Here is a 17,630-nt window from a genome sequence, read left to right as displayed (position 1 = left end):
AAGTTGCAGGGAACTAAAAGTAGTCAGGGCTTTGCTTTGATCTTAATGATTTACTTTAAATCTTTACACATCTTTGAGGAACAAGTGAATAATTCTTTGGCTTTTTTTATTTCTTCAGTCATTGCAGAACTAAATAATACTACTCACCTCCGTAAAAAGGAATCATGGTAAAGAGCCGAAGTCAGATGAGGGTGATGTCATAACTCTGTTTGGGAGCAAACTTCCCAAATCAAACACAGTGTTGTCCTGGTCAAATTACTCAGCTAAGCATGAAAGTCAGTAAAACAGGGTTCATTGAATCATAGAATAGTTAAGGTTGGAAAAGACCCTTAAGATCATCGAGTCCAATGTTAACCTATCACTGCCAAGTCCACCACTAAACCATATCCTCAAGCACCACATCTACCCTTCTTCTAAATACCTCCAGGGCTGGAGACTCAACCACCTCCCTGGGCAGCCTGTTCCGATGCCTGACAACCCTTTCAGTAAAGGTGTTTTTCCTAATATCCAACCTAAACTTCCCCTGGTGCAGCTTGAGGCCATTTCCTCTCGTCCTATCACTTGTTACTTGGGAGAAGAGGCGGACCCCCACCTCGCTACAACCTCCTTTCAGGTAGTTGTATAGAGAGCGATAAGGTCTCCCCTCAGCCTCCCCTTCTCCAGGCTAAACACCCCCAGTTCCCTCAGCCGCTCCTCATAAGACTTGCTCTCTAGACCCTTCACCAGCTTCATTGCCCTTCTCTGGACATGCTCCAGCACCTCAATGTCCTTCTTGTAGTGAGGGGCCCAAAACTGCACACAGTACTCGAGGTGCGGCCTCACCAGTGCCGAGTACAGGGCCACGATTGCTTCCCTGCTCCTGCTGGCCACACTGTTCCTGATACAAGCCAGGATGCCATTGGCCTTCTTGGCTGCCTGAGCACACTGCTGGCTCATGTTCAGCTGGCTGTCCAGTTGTCAACAGAAGGTGGGCCTTGATGCCAGTGTGTGGAGCCCAGCTAAAGCAGCACCTTTAGAAGATGCTTTCATAATGGACATAGGAAAGGTTAGTAAGCTGTAGTGCTCAACACCCTGAATTCCGCAGTATTTTAGCTTTCAGGTCTTGATTTTGCAAATATGGTATTACCCTCTTAGTTTTCAGAGTGTCATGTAGAACTGAATTGTTCTGAGGATAACATTATTATGAGCTTATCATTACTAATTAGTATTTTATTAGGCTAGAAAATACTCCTCTTGTGACATCATGTCAGAATGACATTTATTTGCATCTTTGGTGGTAAAAGCATGATTATGAAGCACAGCTGCAAGGTATGAAAATTTTCAGAATAAACTGAAGGCTTCTTATATAGGTTAAACAGAGCACCACATAGTAGCAGAGCTAGAGCTGCAGCTATCAGACTGTTCTGTGAAAAATTAGATTACTCAAAAAGTTTCAGTGAGGATGCTGAGAAAAAAAGTCAAGAGAGAAAGAATTTTTAGAACTGGAGATGGAGAAGAGATGGGGTTCACTCCCAGTGAACTGAGATTCACTGGAGTCAGAGGAGAAGGAGTTCTGTTGGTTTCAGTGGACACTGAACCTGGCTTCTGGAGAGTTCATCTAGACAAACAGAACGACAGCCATAGATCATTCTGGCTTTTCTGGCTTGGCTTTACAGTTAAAAAGACAAATTTAATCAGTAATTATTTGCTGTGACACGTTAGGTTAATGTCCCTCTTCTCTTAATTCTTTTGATCCTCATATTACTTGTGCCTTAGTTAAAAATGAAAGACCTCAAACACAAAATCTGCACTTTATCTGTTTGTACGCAACAGTCCTGCATCCAGGGATTTTGTGGCATTTCAGGCACCAAAAAATATGTAAATTTGAATCCAGCTGTTTGCTGTACCAGTTCATCTGGTATTTATACCAGCAGAGTTGCCCATCAGGAGATTCTTATCCTGCATTACGGACCAATCTTTTAATTGCACAATTTTTCCTTTGTTAGTTATTTTCTTCAGCCAACGTGTGTACAAATATATACATTGTAATACTGTAACTTTCATATACAGAACAATATCTGTCAGTGGACTTGGAAAATTTGTCTATTGCCAATAGGAAATGCCAGTGCTTATTAAGCTCATGAATGAAATGAAATGTCAGGACCTCTTAATGTATAACCTTCTGGGCCTGCTTACTAATGCAAACCCACTAGAAAAATGTCTCATGACAATTTGACCTTTCCCAAACAATAATTCCTTATTCATGGTCAATTAGGAGGGTTTTCCTCACTTTAAAAAATATAAGAAGACCAACTAATTAGATACCTAAAATAAAGTTGTTAAAATGGCAGCTGATTTTTTCTGATAAGTCAAACCTATGTATTTTACTCCTCAGCTGGGAATAAATGCCTGCATGCAGCACTCTTTTTACAAAGATTTAATATAGCAATGCACCCAGGAAATTGCCTCTTAATTTAGCATTTACACATCTCTGCCAACAACAGTTTAATTTTAGATATAAAACTCTCCTCAGTACAATATTGTCCTGCCTTGTCCATGTAATACAAAAAAACATCTGGAGAGTTCCGTGAACGTCTTTGTGGGACGGTAAGTGGTGGCTGAGAGTTAGAGCTGAGATTTTTTATTGCTGACAGCCATTTTTAATTCCGTGCCATTGTTTAATATTGCATATGGTTACTCTGGGGATATATTTGATTTCAGCATCTTATTTTGTGCTTTCTGTGGTTCCCTACACCTGAATGATAATGTTGTAGACCAAACTGTATGCTGAAATGAAATATGCTGAGGTGAAGAATGCCTAAATATTCAGTGTTTGTACTTTTAGAGGTTTCAAAAAAATAATTGCCTGTGTTTTCTTTAGCCCTCTACTGTAAAAAACTAATCTACAAGGCAAACTGGGTGAAGTTTTACAAATAATTGCTTTACAATGAACCAGTTTAAGTGTATTTTGTGTTCAGTTTCAAAATTAAATATGTATATATATGTGCATATAGAATCATAGAAACATAGAACAGTTTGAGTTGGAAGGAACATTAAAGGCCGTCTAGTCCAAGCCCCCTGTGGTGAGCAGACACATCTTCAGCTAGATCAGGTTGCTCAGAGCCAGGTCCAGCCTGACCTTGAATGTTTCCAGGGATGGGGCATCTACCACCTCTCGGGCAACCTGTGCCAGTGTTTCACCACCCTCATTGTAAAAAAAATTCTTTCTTATATCCAGACTGAATACCATTATGCAAAGGAGTTTCTTTCACTCCCAATGTCTAGATCTTCTTTGTTTTATCCATATTTTTTAACTCCTTTGGACTGATTTTTATCAAAGTCTCATGTAGACATGGAATGGTTCAGCAAAACCAGTTGCAAATCAGTTTGCTGCTGACTGGAATATGTCACTTGTGTAGGGAAGCCTTGCAGCAGGAGTGTGACACACATTAGACAAAGTGCAACCAAGAGAAGGGGTCAGTAACCCCTGGTGTTTTGCTCCACCAAGTGCTCAGCAGCCTTTTAGGTGAATCCCTTCGCTTTCACATTGCAAGGGACTAACACTATGTCTGTGGTCAGCCACTGTCTAACTCAGCTGGAGAGACAGTGACTGATAAGAATTGGCATCTTATGAAAACAAGTGATACATGTATAGGGATCATCTTGATGCGCCCTCAAGGCCTTTTAAGTTACTTTGCTTGTAATAAAAGGATGCCAGAAGACCTCTATAATCTATGTATAGATTATATATACACACACAGAGCTATATGCCAAATGTATAATATATATATGGTTATTCTGCTTTAATCTTGCTGCAATTTCAAAGCCATTTCAGTACTTCTTTCTCCTCTAGTTACCTCTTTCTAAAATGTAATCTACCTAAGAAATGCCATCACGATCACATGTTCAGGTGTATGTTGTCATGCTGAGAGAAGGTTGATCTGTGGAGCTGGAGGTTCATCCTATCAGTAGATCATCCTGCATTAATGCCCCAAGCACTAATGCTAAGAAATCTGCCCTGAGTTCCCTTAGCTAACAAGTGACTCTCACTCCTTATCAGCGTAACAAGTAACAGCAAGAGCTTTGTAAACAGAGAACATCACTAGGCTTTGTTTTCCTAATCTGTCCATATCCTTGATTACACAAGAAACACGAGGCCATGGCAAGAGAAAAGCACCTCAAGTTCTCAATGAAGTATTAGGGCATCAAGCTGTGGTGCAGCGTTTGGTGTACCATGCGGCTTGCACAACCCCAGGGTCCACAGCGCGCTTTGCTATTAATTTTTGGCTACTCTCTAGGACTAGAGGCACTAGGACTGTAGCTCTTGTGTTATACTTTCAGTAGTGCAAATTACACATCACAACAAATAAAAGGAGACTGCACACCTGCGCTAGTTTAAAGGGCAATTTGCTGCACTCACTTTGTAGTCCTGTTGTGCTTCCAGATCACCGCAGTCTGGCCTCGCAGTAAAGGAGAATGCAGCACTTAGGGTTTTTCTGGATCCCGTCCAACACAGATGCTTCATGTTAGCATATTAGCAGTGTACTTCAGAGTCTTTTCCACAATCACCTGCACTTTAAGCTCGCTTGTTATTTTGTGCACTTCAGTCATGAGCAGACACGGGATCTGGGAGGGAGGTGGGAGGAGCTCATCTTGTGAAAGGTAAGGAACTATTTCATAACCTGGCAGAATGCTTTTCCCCTAAGGGCCATAGGACTGGGCGCTCCTGATCCTCGGGGCAAATCCAAACATCCTGACCTCACTTGCTCAGGTTTTATGCTACCAGGTTGGTTCCATTGATTTCAGTGTTTCACTGCCGATAAATATGGGATTAGAACCCAAACGTAAATATGAAACCCAAAATAGGTGAAATATATGTCTCTTATCAAGTGATATTTTTTATCAACTAAATCATTCTGGCTTCCAAATATTCTGCCAGTTAAAATGAGGCACTTGGACAAAAATGTTTTCACGCATGCAGATGAAGGCAACAAAATTAACCATTAAAATTTGCCTTGTCCAATATGGGAAAGGGGTAGTAAATACTGACAGAGATGAGTGATCTTTAGTAATTTACCATCAGCCAGCTAGTGTTTAGGGCAAAATAGGCTCCCCCTGTGGCATGCCACTGCTTTACAGTTGCCTCCCCTAAAACCTGATCTCTGGAAAACCGTGGCAGCACCCAGCTCATACTGATTTGTTCCCGTGTGCCGAAGCATAACAAAATGTCCATCAGCAGCAGCTGTCCAGGCCAGTTTGGGAAGTGTTTGGAAGAAGCATCTTGGCTGACTGCTCTGCTTTCTGCTGCAAGATAACAGGGGAATCCTGCAAGAAAATGTAACAGTAGCTAATAACCTGGTCTTCAAAAGAGGGGGAGCAGCTTGCAGGCATTTGCCTTACAACTTGCAATATTTTGCACATCCAGAAAGCAGCAAATGTGGGAGTGTCCTTTCCCTGACTACCCTGTCAGAGTAGTCCCCGTCTTGTTTCTAGAACGCTTTTTTGTGTGTAGTTATGAGAACATGTGCTGCTGCGGTGATGAACTTTGCTCTAGCAAGATATTCCTGATATTCCCCAGCACCTTACCGAAACACAATGTTAGTTTCTGTTACTCAATACCTGTTAAAAACAGTCCTAAAATACATTGTGCTTTCAGATGGGGTTATTGGTAACGGAACAACATTTGCAATAGCTACTGATGTAGTACTGATTATTTACTAGTAACTGCATAAACAGAAGCACATGCAGTAATGATCCTTCCAGGCTCGTTTATCTGAGGAGTTCTGCTTCAGAATATCCAGGTTATTTGGGGAAATTGTTTCTAGAAGTTCACTACCCGCAGAACAGACAAAGACCCCCTAGTTCTTGCCTTAGCCAAGGCACACAAAACACTTGCAACAAATGGAAAACCTTAGAACTGAGAGTTTCTAAGTTTCCTCTCCTGAGAGGAGGAACACTCCAGTAACACCATGTTACTGGTATTCCAGAGTAAAACTCACTGACCTTTCACCAGAGCCAGAACCACACCGCCCTGCTGGTAGTACCAAACTACACCACAACGGAAAGTTGTTTCCCTTTTTCAAAAAACTGCAATAGTCCTTATCACTCTAATACTTGGGCACCCCAGAGAAATCAGTGAACCTCAAAAATGATACAAGGAGTTGCAGAGATTGATTTAGATAACAGAAATTAGAGGGGACTTTAACTTCTAACGACGGGGAAAATCAGGCATCTTACATAAATTTGTTGTGTATATTCTGAAGTTAACAGAAAGATACAGACATTTCAGAAGATCCAGCATATGTTTGGGTGGGTTTTTTTAATGTGAGATAAATGTCTCTCTATTGACTAAAAAGGGAACAAAGATGACCAGTTTTGAGGATGCATCTCATTTTTAAATGCCTTCTAGAAGTGAGACCAATACACCACAAAGGCATGTTCTCAAGAGTCCTGAGGAGTTAGAAGAGGAACCAAAAAGTAAATCTAGCTCTTTTACAACCTACTCCAATAGTTTAACCACTGCTCAGTCTATTATGTTTTAGTTATTTTATTACTGTTCATAGAATCATAGAATAGTTTAGGTTGGAAGGGACCCTTAAAGGTTGTCTAGTCAAACCCTCCCCCCGCAATGAGCGGGGACATCTTTAACTAGATCAGGTTGCTCAGAGACCTGTCCAAACTGAATGTTTCCAGGGATGGGGCATCTACCACCTCTTGGGGTAACCTGTGCCATCGTTTCACTACCCTTATAGTAAAAAATTTGTTCCTTACATCTACTCTGAATCTGCCCTCTTTTAGTTTAAAACCATTGCCCCTTGTCCTGTCACAGCAGGCCCTACTAAAAAGTCTGTCCCCATCTTTCTTATAAGCTCCCTTTAAGTACTGAAAGACTGCAATAAGGTCTCCCCGGAGCCTTTTCTTCTCCAGGCTGAACAACCCCAACTCTCTCAGCCTGTCTTCATAGGGGAGCTGCTCCAGCCCCCTGATCATTTTTGTGGCCCTTCTCTGGACCCGCTCCAACAGGTCCATGTCTTTCCTGTGCTGAGGGCTCCAGAGCTGGACACAATGCTGCAGGTGGGGTCTCACCAGAGCGCAGTAGAGGGGCAGAATCACCTCCCTCAGCCTGCTGGCCACGCTTCAACACAGCTCAGGATACAGCTGGCCTTCTGGGCTGTGAGTGCACATTGTCGGCTCATGTCCAGCTTTTCATCCACCGGTATCCCCAAGTTTCTCTCTGCAAGGCTGCTCTAAACCGCTTCATCCCCCAGCCTATATAGATACTGGGGGTTGCCCTGGCCCAGGTGTAAGACCTTGCACTTGACCTTGTTGAACCTCATGAGACCCACTTCTCAAGCTTGTCCAGGTCCGTCCAGATGGCAAAGTATCTATTAATACTATTTATTGTTTACATATATTAATTTTGTATATGTTCCTATATTATACTATTTATTATTTTATATTATTTCATTAACATGTGTTTTATCTTTTTACACCACCATACATATACTGCAACATACATAATGAAACAAATGATAAAGGAGAAAAAATATATATGTAGCAGCTCTTAACATAAGTTTATACCAAGTGGTAACCATATGGGAGAAAAATTTTTTCAAGCATCTAATTCTAGTAAAACCACACAGAGTGCCTTAGAGCAATTCTTTGCTGATTTGAGAAATGCAGTCAGCTCAGCAGAATGGGGCTATATATGGCTATATAGAAAAAAATCCACATTATGCCACCAAGGCACTGTATCTGCAGGGAGGAATCAAAGCGCTAGTATGTGCTGTTAAATTAACAGTGTCAGGAAAACAGAGAGCTATCTCGTATTAAGCTTTTCTTTGTTTAAAATATACATTTGTTCCTGGAAACAGCAATACAATAAGCAGATGATTGGACCTCATTCATTTAGAAGCAAAGAAATGCAAAGGGACACAAAGAACATCCACGGGCAACTCTTATGCCATGGACAGGATCGTTGCCACCTCCTTCAGTGGGGTTATTCCTAATGCAGAAGTTTGCTCTGCCCTAGTGCTTTCATTGGCCACTGGGAAGAAATTAGTACATACAAAATGGAAGAGTTCATCAACCGGAAAAAAACTTCTTTCCTATCAGCTGATAAGTTATTTTGCCTGTAGGGGGCTGCTAAAAGTCCTGTGTGAAGAGCCCACATATGTGTATCACTGGAAAAGGACAAAGTTGCCATCTTGGGTAGATGGCTGCTGCTTGGAAGCTGTTGTTTCTGCCAATTCATTGTGGCTGGGTAGCTGCAAGCCGAATTCAAAGAGTCTCAGTCATCGTGCTGTAGATCTGGACTTCAGCCACAGCTATCACACATCCTAGATCCACGCCAAGCCCCAGTGGGGACCTTATAGAAGTTCAGCATCTGGATCAGATGGCTACTTCAGGTGCAGCAGATGGTTTCTTAAGGTTTGAAGTTGTTTTCACTGGTGCTATTGTCCTTTAGGTAAATTGACACAGTTTGCATCTGAAGAGGCTGTACTGTTTTTCTTAACCACATTTTATGAATACTAGCAAATCAAAGCTTTGACCTCTTGCAGAGGGGAACAGAATGACTCTGGCATGCAACTGATCTGAGCAGACAGCTCAAAGCTGCAATCTACTCCTTCAGTCAATATAAACTGACAGTGTGATTACGTACCTTCAAAACAAGAACGCGGTTTGGATTGGCTTGGGAAATATTTACCAAGTATAATTATTATTTAAACACAGCACCCACAGAAATCTCATCACTCAAACATGTGGATGAGGTGTTTTACTCCAGTAGTCCTTCCTTGGTGATGGAAATAACATTTTCATGTTTACATAGTGTTAAATCTTGTTTTTAAAAATGCTTCAGTGGAAATACAATACACCTGCTATTTCCATGCTTGATGTTTGTTATGCTTGCTTTTCAAAATAGCTATTTGTTTTTCCCCTGTTTTTCTGCAGCAGTTAAGTTCATGGATGAACCGGAATCATCAGGCGATGACATTTTAGTTACAACCAGCAGTTACAAAACATTGCCTTTCTTTATTGGTTCAAGTGATCTCTCTACCGTGCAGCTTGAAGATGTTATTACAGACATGCTACCATCAGCCCAAACAGCACCACTGCCTGCAGCAACCAGCCCATCCTACAGCCACTCTCAGGTCATCGAACAGTCTCTCGAAGTACCAGACTCCTCGGTACCCACACCAGAGAGCGTTCCCCCCGATGGCACCGGGACAGGAGTGAAGGATATTGCTGGCGAGTTAGATTACGTCGGTGTGATGAGCACAGAGGCACTGGACGAAGCAGAGCATGGCAGCGGTTATATCTCAGTGCTGACAACTGAGCCTGCAGAAGCCACCCCAGCTCCTACGCTGAAGTATGTAACCACCAGCTCCATGACAACTGCAGCGAAAGGCAAGGAGCTAGTGGTTTTCTTCAGCCTGAGGGTAACCAACATGCACTTTTCTGATGACCTCTTCAACAGGAGCTCGCCAGAATACAAAGCACTAGAACAACAGTTCATGCAATTGGTGGGTGAATATCAACTTGAACAACGTATGTAATAGTTGGGCACAGTTTAAAGAAATACACTGAAGAGCTCAATATTTTAACAATATCAGACCCTACCACAATTCAGTCTGATAAGCTGTATTTTTAAAGGACCAATAAGCCTGGGATGCTCTCAGGGTACGAAGAAAGACTTTATGAAGTCAGTAATGAAAGTTTTTGCTTGTTCAAGAGACTCCAGATATATGCCTGACATGTAATTTATTTGGCTTTTTCTTAGATTCATGTCAACAGTACAGCAGGGCTGATTAAATCTAAGGCTTATGTCTACATGCTGGATTTAAAAATAGGCCTTTTAAAATATATCATAGATTAGCAGGACGAATGTGATTAGATATGGATTTTCTCTACGGGTACAATAGGGCAGCAGGTCAGCTCAGTAACATGCCTATTATGCTATGCCCTAACCTGCCTGGATTGAACATTTGAAAATAATTAAAGTTGGCTTTTGAGCGAGGTGATTTTTTTTTCTCTTCCAGATGAATAAACTCCCCAATTGCCGTGCATTTCATTACAGGGGAAATTGCTGCCCATCCGTCGCAATGCATTATTGAGAAAGATGCGAAAATCCAGAAGATAGTGCTAAACTGAACAGTAAATTTGGTGGTGGAGTTTAACAATTGTATTAAATTTAGAGAAATAAGTGTGTGGTGCATGTACTCAATAATGAAAAGTGACTATAAGAAGTTAATAGCAGGCAGACATTGACAGTAAGTTAAAATAAAGGCAAATTTCTGTTTTGCAGCTACTTCCATACCTTCAGTCCAACCTTACAGGCTTCAAGCAACTGGAAATACTTAACTTCAGGAACGGAAGTGTGATCGTGAATAGCAAAATGAAATTTGCCAGGACAGTGCCGTACAATATCACGGAAGCAGTACACTGCGTTTTGGAAGATTTCTGTGATGCTGCAGCCCAACACCTCAATTTGGAGATTGACAGCTATTCCCTGGATATTGAGCCTGGTAAGATTGAACTAATAATGTATGTGCGAAACCAAAACCAAGCAGATAATCTTTTCCAGATTGATACAGCTTCAGAAGTATTAACGTTTTGGAAATAACGACAGTAGCAATAGCCTCCCAGTGATCAGGAGTAATAAGAAAATCCAAGATGTTGCAAATTGTCTGCAGACTTATTTTCATACTCTAATGAAATGCTGGGTGGAGGTGTTGGTTTGTGCATGCACACCAACTGCTTTTCAGAGCCAAATGTAGGGAACTAAAAACTCTCTAGAATAAGCGCTGGGCGAAGGCAGGTATAAAGAATGCTCGTGTGCAGTTTACAGGAGTGACTTAGGCAAGTCTTGCATCTGAGCATACAAACATAATTCCCGACGATTTTTGCAATGTTTCAAGCAAACCACAGTTCAGAGCATCATTAAATCTATTTTTAAAGGGCTACAGAGTTCAAGACAGGAGGAGATCATTTCTAGGAATAATTGGATTCTACAGATACTCACTGACCAAAGCATTACTATATGTAGCACTCCATAGGTTTGTAATTCCAGAATCCCTCCAGATTTAATACCTTTCTAATAAGCCTGTTGTCTTTGCAGTAGAAAGACAGTTACAACTTATCTGGACACTACTGCAATGTCAGAAGCTTAAAGCTTTCAAAAAACTATATATTTTATTAAATGGAAGCCTGGATCTATTTTCAGGTTCTGGTAGTTATTTCAGGGCTGAATTCAGTTTCACCAGCACAGAGAAGAACAATACCAAAACCTTAGCATGCAGATGCCTTTAGCAGCTTTGGTTAGGCTGTCTTTTTATGGACAGAATTCTGGCAACTCCAGAACAGCAGCAACAACAGAAAAAATCCATTTACAATTCATGGAGGCAGTTTCTAATCTGTTTTCTTTTTATGTGACTCCTTGTGGCCACTAAGAGAATAGGTAGTGTGTGGTAAAGTTAACAGAATCACAGTTATTTAAACTTTCAAAAACTGCCACGATGAACTGAAGTTTTGCTGAATAAAGTAAGAAATGAGTTCACTAGCAAGAATGAACTTTGGGCTACCACATGCCCTCTGCTTTAGTAGTAAGTTTTCATTAAATAAAAATTTTAATTAAAACGTTGCTAAAAAGCAAATACAGAAAAATTTTAAAATCTTTCATCTTCATCAGCTGCTTTACTGACATGGTATTTCAACATTAATTCAAGAAAATTCAGAATGAGTTTGCTGAAAGAGCTATGCTTTCAAGGCTTATGAGCAGTAGTAAAATGTCAAAATAGAAGAAGTTACATTTAGGGAGCCAGTAGATTCCCACACAGATGTTTCAAAGCCCTACTGTCTTTTCACTTCAGAAAAAAAGACCCAACCTGTTGAGTAGATTACGGTAATTTAAGCAAATTCCTATTTACTGTGAAAGTAAGAGCCATCTAGTGGTAATAATGTTATACCACACTGAAACCCCGATTGGAGCTGACAGTCTAAAATATGTATTAAGACTCAGCAGCTGCAAAGAGCTGACTGCACTGATCATAAATAATACCATAACAAATAACACAGCAGGCTTTTAAAAATACCTGCATCCTTTTTATTTTCTTTTTTTTTTTGTAATCTAAACAAAGTGAAAACACAGAAAAGATGATAAAGTATAGCAGGAATGTAGCCCAACACTTTATTACGGAAAATGAAACATGTTCACCAAAAAAATTACCCTCTAAAAGTGAAATGCCAAACTCTACTTGTCAAATAGAAACGCGCTGAGACCTTTCAGCTTCTGGAAGCAGCAGGGCTGTAGCACACAACCCCAGGCAATGCTTAGGCAGGGCCTGTGACTCCTACCACCAGTATCAACCTTTATTTCCAGTAGTATGAAGGTAAACAGTGACTATCAAAACTGGGGAGAGACCTACAGGAGACATGCAGCTAATGCAGCTGTTAATGCTTTAATCAATTACTCAACCATACAAACCCTTTCATTAACAGTTTTTGCTTCAGAACTGTTCTGGTTTTGCTTGGAGTGCAATTCTGTGCAGGATAAGAAAAAGAATCTGTAAGAACTAATATCGCCTTTTGATTTACCAGCTGTTTTTCTTTCATTAGAGACTAAAATTTGTAATTCCTCTTCAGTAGTATCAACGACCAGAGCAAAGCACTTGGAATATATATAGGGGTTTTCTACCTATAAGCATGCGTTTGCCTGACACTAAAGTTACCCTTGTAATTTATTGCATTACTTTGATGCCTTGTTGTTAGAGTTCACACATACATATGTTTACAGTCCAGGAGCAAAGTCGATCCCAAATTAACATGCACGTTGCATACAGCAAAGGGAAATCGAGCAGGCTAAAACTCGCTAGTCTTAAATTAAAAAAAAAAAAAAAAGAAACTAGCCATGGAATTATAGAGGGGTTAAAAGCAGACAGCTCTGCTGGATTAATTTCTACCAGTTAAGCACACCCTGGTGTGTGCCTGAGATTTCCAGTACTACTATAAAGAATGTGATGCTCATTTTTCATTGAAATTAGTACTCCAGAGCATCAAGGGCCATGAAAAGGCTCCAGAAGAAAATTCTCAGCCCAGATTATACCTACAGGCGCTAGCTGCAATATCCAGTATGAAACTTCTTTCTAAAGTGCAGATTTTTCTTCTTAAGAAATTTTAAGCCCACATAACTAAAAAAAGGCCAGTTTTCTTCTACACTGATGTATTAAGTGATTTTGATTTCTATAGACCAGACCAGAGACCCAGTTCCTCTCTACAGCTAAGACTACGGGTGCAAACATCCTCTGAACAGGACCTGGTGTCCTGTGTAGCCCAGCTCTTCGCTGTGTGTCTGCTCTCATGTCCTTCTCTGTGCCCTCCTTTCTTGTCTTTGTACACTCCCCGCACACCCCCATCTTTCTGGATCCACACATCTTATTGAAACTGTTTGCTGGCAGGAACAGAATTTGTACCCCCCCGGTCTGCTTCTCATCTTTTGCCTTCTGAGGGCTTTACCCCAAGTACGCAGGAAACCACCTCTGTGGGACCAGATTGGTGGATGCAGCTGTCGTCCTCATCATGCCGCCAGCACACAGCTGGGCTGAGCACAGGGTTAAAATGACTCCTTCTGGGTCTTTTTTTCATTTCCAGTAAGAAGCAGAGAATGGGAAAGGAGAAAGAGACTTGTGTGACAGGTGAAGTTAGGATTTTAAGCTGTTTCTGATTTGGACCTTCCTATGAACATCAGACAACTCATTTTCACTTAACCTCACAGAGGCATCCCTTACTAATATTTAAAAAAATTTAAAAAGCAAGTTTTCCCAATGCTAACACATCACTTTCACAAAAGCTCTGCAAGCACATATCTTGCGTAGACAGCGCCAGTATTTCTACGCTGCAGTCCTCAAGGCATTGTGCAGTGTTCAGTAATCTATTTCCCTCCCCTTAATATGTCCTGAATTATGTGTTTAAGATGATTACAGTTGAAATTATTTCTTACACATATGCAAAGCTGTCGCATAGTACCCGTGTGTATAACCCTAGTATTTAGATTAAAAAAAAAAAAAAAAAAAGGATAAAAATATCCAAATGTGAAAATCCTTGTCAGTGAGATGAAAATGAAATTGCAGTGATGGGCTAAACGAAGGTACAGGTAAATACAAGCTCGCATGCTTGCTGGGTCATCTACATAAAGAAGGATGTATGCCCTTTTATGCTAGACTACATCCCCCTATTAACATGCACAAGTAGCAGGTCAATAAATGTGAATTGTTTTCTCTAGCTGCCGCAAATCCTGCCAAGTTACTTTGGGGTGATGCATCAATTAATGATTTACCCATCCTTTACAGCTGATCGGGCAGACCCATGCAAATTCATGGCGTGTGACCAGTTTTCCGAATGCATAACGAACGAGTGGACAAAAGAGGCTGACTGCCTTTGTAAACCTGGGTATGCAAGCCAAGACGGATTACCCTGTCGGAGCCTGTGTGAGCTGGAACCCCACCTTTGTGTCAACGGTGGGAAATGTGAGTTAGTTCCAGGAAGAGGAGCCGTCTGCAGGTAAATACATGGTGCTTAATGTGAATCCTGTTAATGGACCCCTGACATGTCTATTGCATGGACAAGCAGGGCGAGTATATATTTTTTAACAGCATAAACTATGCTAATAAGACAAGACTTCAATATTCATACACTTTAAGCTACATTGCAATATGCTGCTTCAGTATGAATAATCTCACTATGGATAAATCAATTTCTGTGTGTCAGTACACACAGAACATCACGATCTAGTTATTTTAGAAATGCTTTAGAAATTTATTACCAGTTCAGCATCGTCAGCAGAGGTGACAAGTACGAAACCATGCATTCTTTTCGGATTTCCAAATACATCTTGGAAAAATGAAATAACACATCCACATTTTTTGCTATCGACTACACAATAGTATTTAAGAAATTAAGAGATTTTAAGGATTTTTTTTCTAAGTTGTATTAAAAAGGAAACCTATGTTCTTACAACCATGCCTATGAGCACTGTTCTGATTCCAGACCACCCAATTAAGCACGTGAAAGCTGAGGCTGCTTTCAGGGCTTTCTGGGAAAAACTTGAAGATTAGCAGCTCCACATGACTGCAAACACATTCCGTAACAATTTTTACATGAAACCACGTTAAGCCAATATTGAGAACTACCACGGTACTTGACATATTAATTCTCATTTAAAAGACCATCAGGCTTTATCTCACTGTAAGACTAGAGTGTCCAAAGCATTATGTGAAGCGCTGGCAGAGACAGGCACATGGTAGTTGACCAGCCACATGTATAAGCAAGAAAGAAGTTACAATTCTTGCACTTGTTTATTACAGAATCACAGGTTGGAAGGGACCTCAGGGATCACCTTCTGACTTCTGACTTCTGACTTCACTGGATTAACGATACAGCTTTTAGTGTATTTAGGATTAATGTTGAAAAATAAGACTACTGAGCAAATTATTCATGTGATAATTTCACTGTAACAACATAACTGCCATAATTCATTTCCTGCAGTGGGTGTCACAGAGATAATAGAAGATTATACTGAATTCGCCACAGTTACTGCTAAATTTCTGACTAGAGGAGTCGCAGTAGTGCAGCTGCACTATTTCATACTAGAAATGAGCCTGTGAGATAAGGAGGTCCTCTTCAAAACTTAAGTAGCAGAGGGTGCAGCCTACTACTCCAAGACCAATGCACTGTGGAAGATAACACCCTTCCACTTCAGAAAAGCCCTGACCTGATGTGCAGCGATAACCGAACCATCATTTGGAATGATAGAAAGTATTAAAAGTAATAAATGAACCTTTGTGTGGATTACAGCCAGTTACAAATTTACCACCAGTCTCAGGCTGCCAGCTTGTGCAAACTTGTAGAGTCTGCAGAAGGAAAATTATAGGCTACCACTTGTTTTAGTTAAGCACTTGTTTTGCTTGTGAGTTGACTCAGAACCACGCTAGTTTTTCCACTAACTGGAACCCCTGTGTTCTCCCATAAAATACGGCAACCTTCTCCCTTGCTTTGAAGGGAGCTATTTGTAGTAAAGCTCTAATTTCAGACCTCACTACTCAGATTAAAATCACCAATAAACAGCGCATGGGCTTCAAAGATGTGTTCAGACATTCCTCCAAACCACACCTGAACTTGTAAGGTTCTAAACCACAAACGTTATTTCAACTTCATCTGTGGGGCTAGAAATTTGTCAGAGATGTTCCAAATGCACGACTTCCTTAGAATTTGTAGGTTGGCAAAGAATGTATCGGTGTCTTTTTGTTTAACACTCACTCTAATGAATCGAAGAGTATTTTCTTTCCTCTATTATCAATCACGTTATTTCATACAGACACATCACAATGAAGGGCACTGGGAATACTGTGTTTATATTTAATTGCAGATTTTCCTTTGTTTTCATTTGACGTACTCCGTATTTTTCTGCCTTCAAGTTCTGTGTATTTTTCTCTTCCTCTCCCTATTTCAGATGCCCTGTACGTAGACACGAGCTTTACCCAGGACAGCGCTGTGCAAAATTTGCTCCAGAACCCACACAACCCTTCATTTTCAAATCTCTCATTCTTGGCTTACTAAGCCTTGTTTTTCTTTTCATCATTTTAATTATTAAGTTAAGAAGAAAAAGCAAAAGAAACTCTAACTTGCAGTAAGCTGCTCACCATCTTTTTCTTCACATTTTGAAATATTCCTTTTTTCTTTTGCAATTTTAAATCTTACCTAAACAAAAATGTTCTGCATTGTAGAAGTTCTACTCTCAACAGCTGCAATTCAGAAAACGCTGTAAGGATTAATCCTGCTTTTGAACACGATGAGCCCGTAACTAGCTTTTGTCATACGGCTTGTAGTGTAAGTGCTCGTGTCAGTTCCTCAGAGACCATTGATCACGAAGCATTACATGAACTTGAAAACACAATTCACCGTGGAGGTAAAATGCATGGAAATACTTCTCTGACCCCTAAACAAATAACCCTACCTCAAATAACATGTCCATCTTCATGCGTTAACTCTACAGCTAAACCACATTTGACCCTGATCTCTTGCTTGGCAATTTCAGAACTAAAAAGACTAATTTGTTTATTTGCTTTCCACACCTGTTGCTGGGTAGGTTTCATAACAGGACTGTAGAACTGCTTTTCTTACAGCTCTCTTGCATGGCTTTGGTGGTCCATTCTGCCCGAGCGCTTTCCGTGATATAGTGAAATAATTAGTGTTTCTTTTCTTTTTTTTTTTTTTTTTTTTTTTTTAACTGCTGTAGGTCACCAGACCAGTTTACAAAGCCAAGACTGACAAGTTAAGTCTCCAAAATCCTTCATTTCCAGCATCAGCCAGACAAAACCAAGGTTTGTGACTATTTTCAAGAGCTTTACAAGTCTGTTGAGTTTCCTGTTTGTCGATGTTACCAGGAAGCCTCTTTGTACTAATTCCACACAAAAGTGCATTTACGCAACAAAGTTCCATTCCGTACACTCGTTTGCTAACGGGGCAGTCACTGAAAGACACGAAGGGAGAAGGAATATCAAAATGAAGAAGCAACACAGACCATCTATAAAATGTGCCTGTTCAAGCTACACAGAGTTTGAACAAGAAGAAATTGTAATTTGAGCAGAATACTGCTC

At 40.5% G+C, this 17,630-nt stretch overlaps 1 protein-coding gene across 1 annotated transcript in view; it reads left to right on the top strand.

The window, feature by feature from the left end:
• The window catches only part of IMPG1 (interphotoreceptor matrix proteoglycan 1), a 64,326-nt gene extending 46,976 nt beyond the window's left edge, over positions 1 to 17,350 (top strand). Inside the window, exons 14-19 of the mRNA XM_075087125.1 lie at positions 8,932 to 9,503; positions 10,286 to 10,505; positions 14,325 to 14,535; positions 16,484 to 16,660; positions 16,758 to 16,939; positions 17,270 to 17,350. Coding sequence (XP_074943226.1) covers positions 8,932 to 9,503; positions 10,286 to 10,505; positions 14,325 to 14,535; positions 16,484 to 16,660; positions 16,758 to 16,939; positions 17,270 to 17,301 — 1,394 coding nt within the window. The 3' untranslated portion in view covers positions 17,302 to 17,350. The remainder of the gene's footprint in view (positions 1 to 8,931; positions 9,504 to 10,285; positions 10,506 to 14,324; positions 14,536 to 16,483; positions 16,661 to 16,757; positions 16,940 to 17,269) is intronic.
• Positions 17,351 to 17,630: the final 280 nt, after the last annotated feature.

Source organism: Phalacrocorax aristotelis, chromosome 3 (genome assembly GCF_949628215.1).
Source record: "Phalacrocorax aristotelis chromosome 3, bGulAri2.1, whole genome shotgun sequence".
NCBI lineage: Eukaryota > Metazoa > Chordata > Aves > Suliformes > Phalacrocoracidae > Phalacrocorax > Phalacrocorax aristotelis.
Note: the sequence above shows the minus strand (reverse complement) of the source record. Positions and strands in the feature narration are given on the sequence as shown.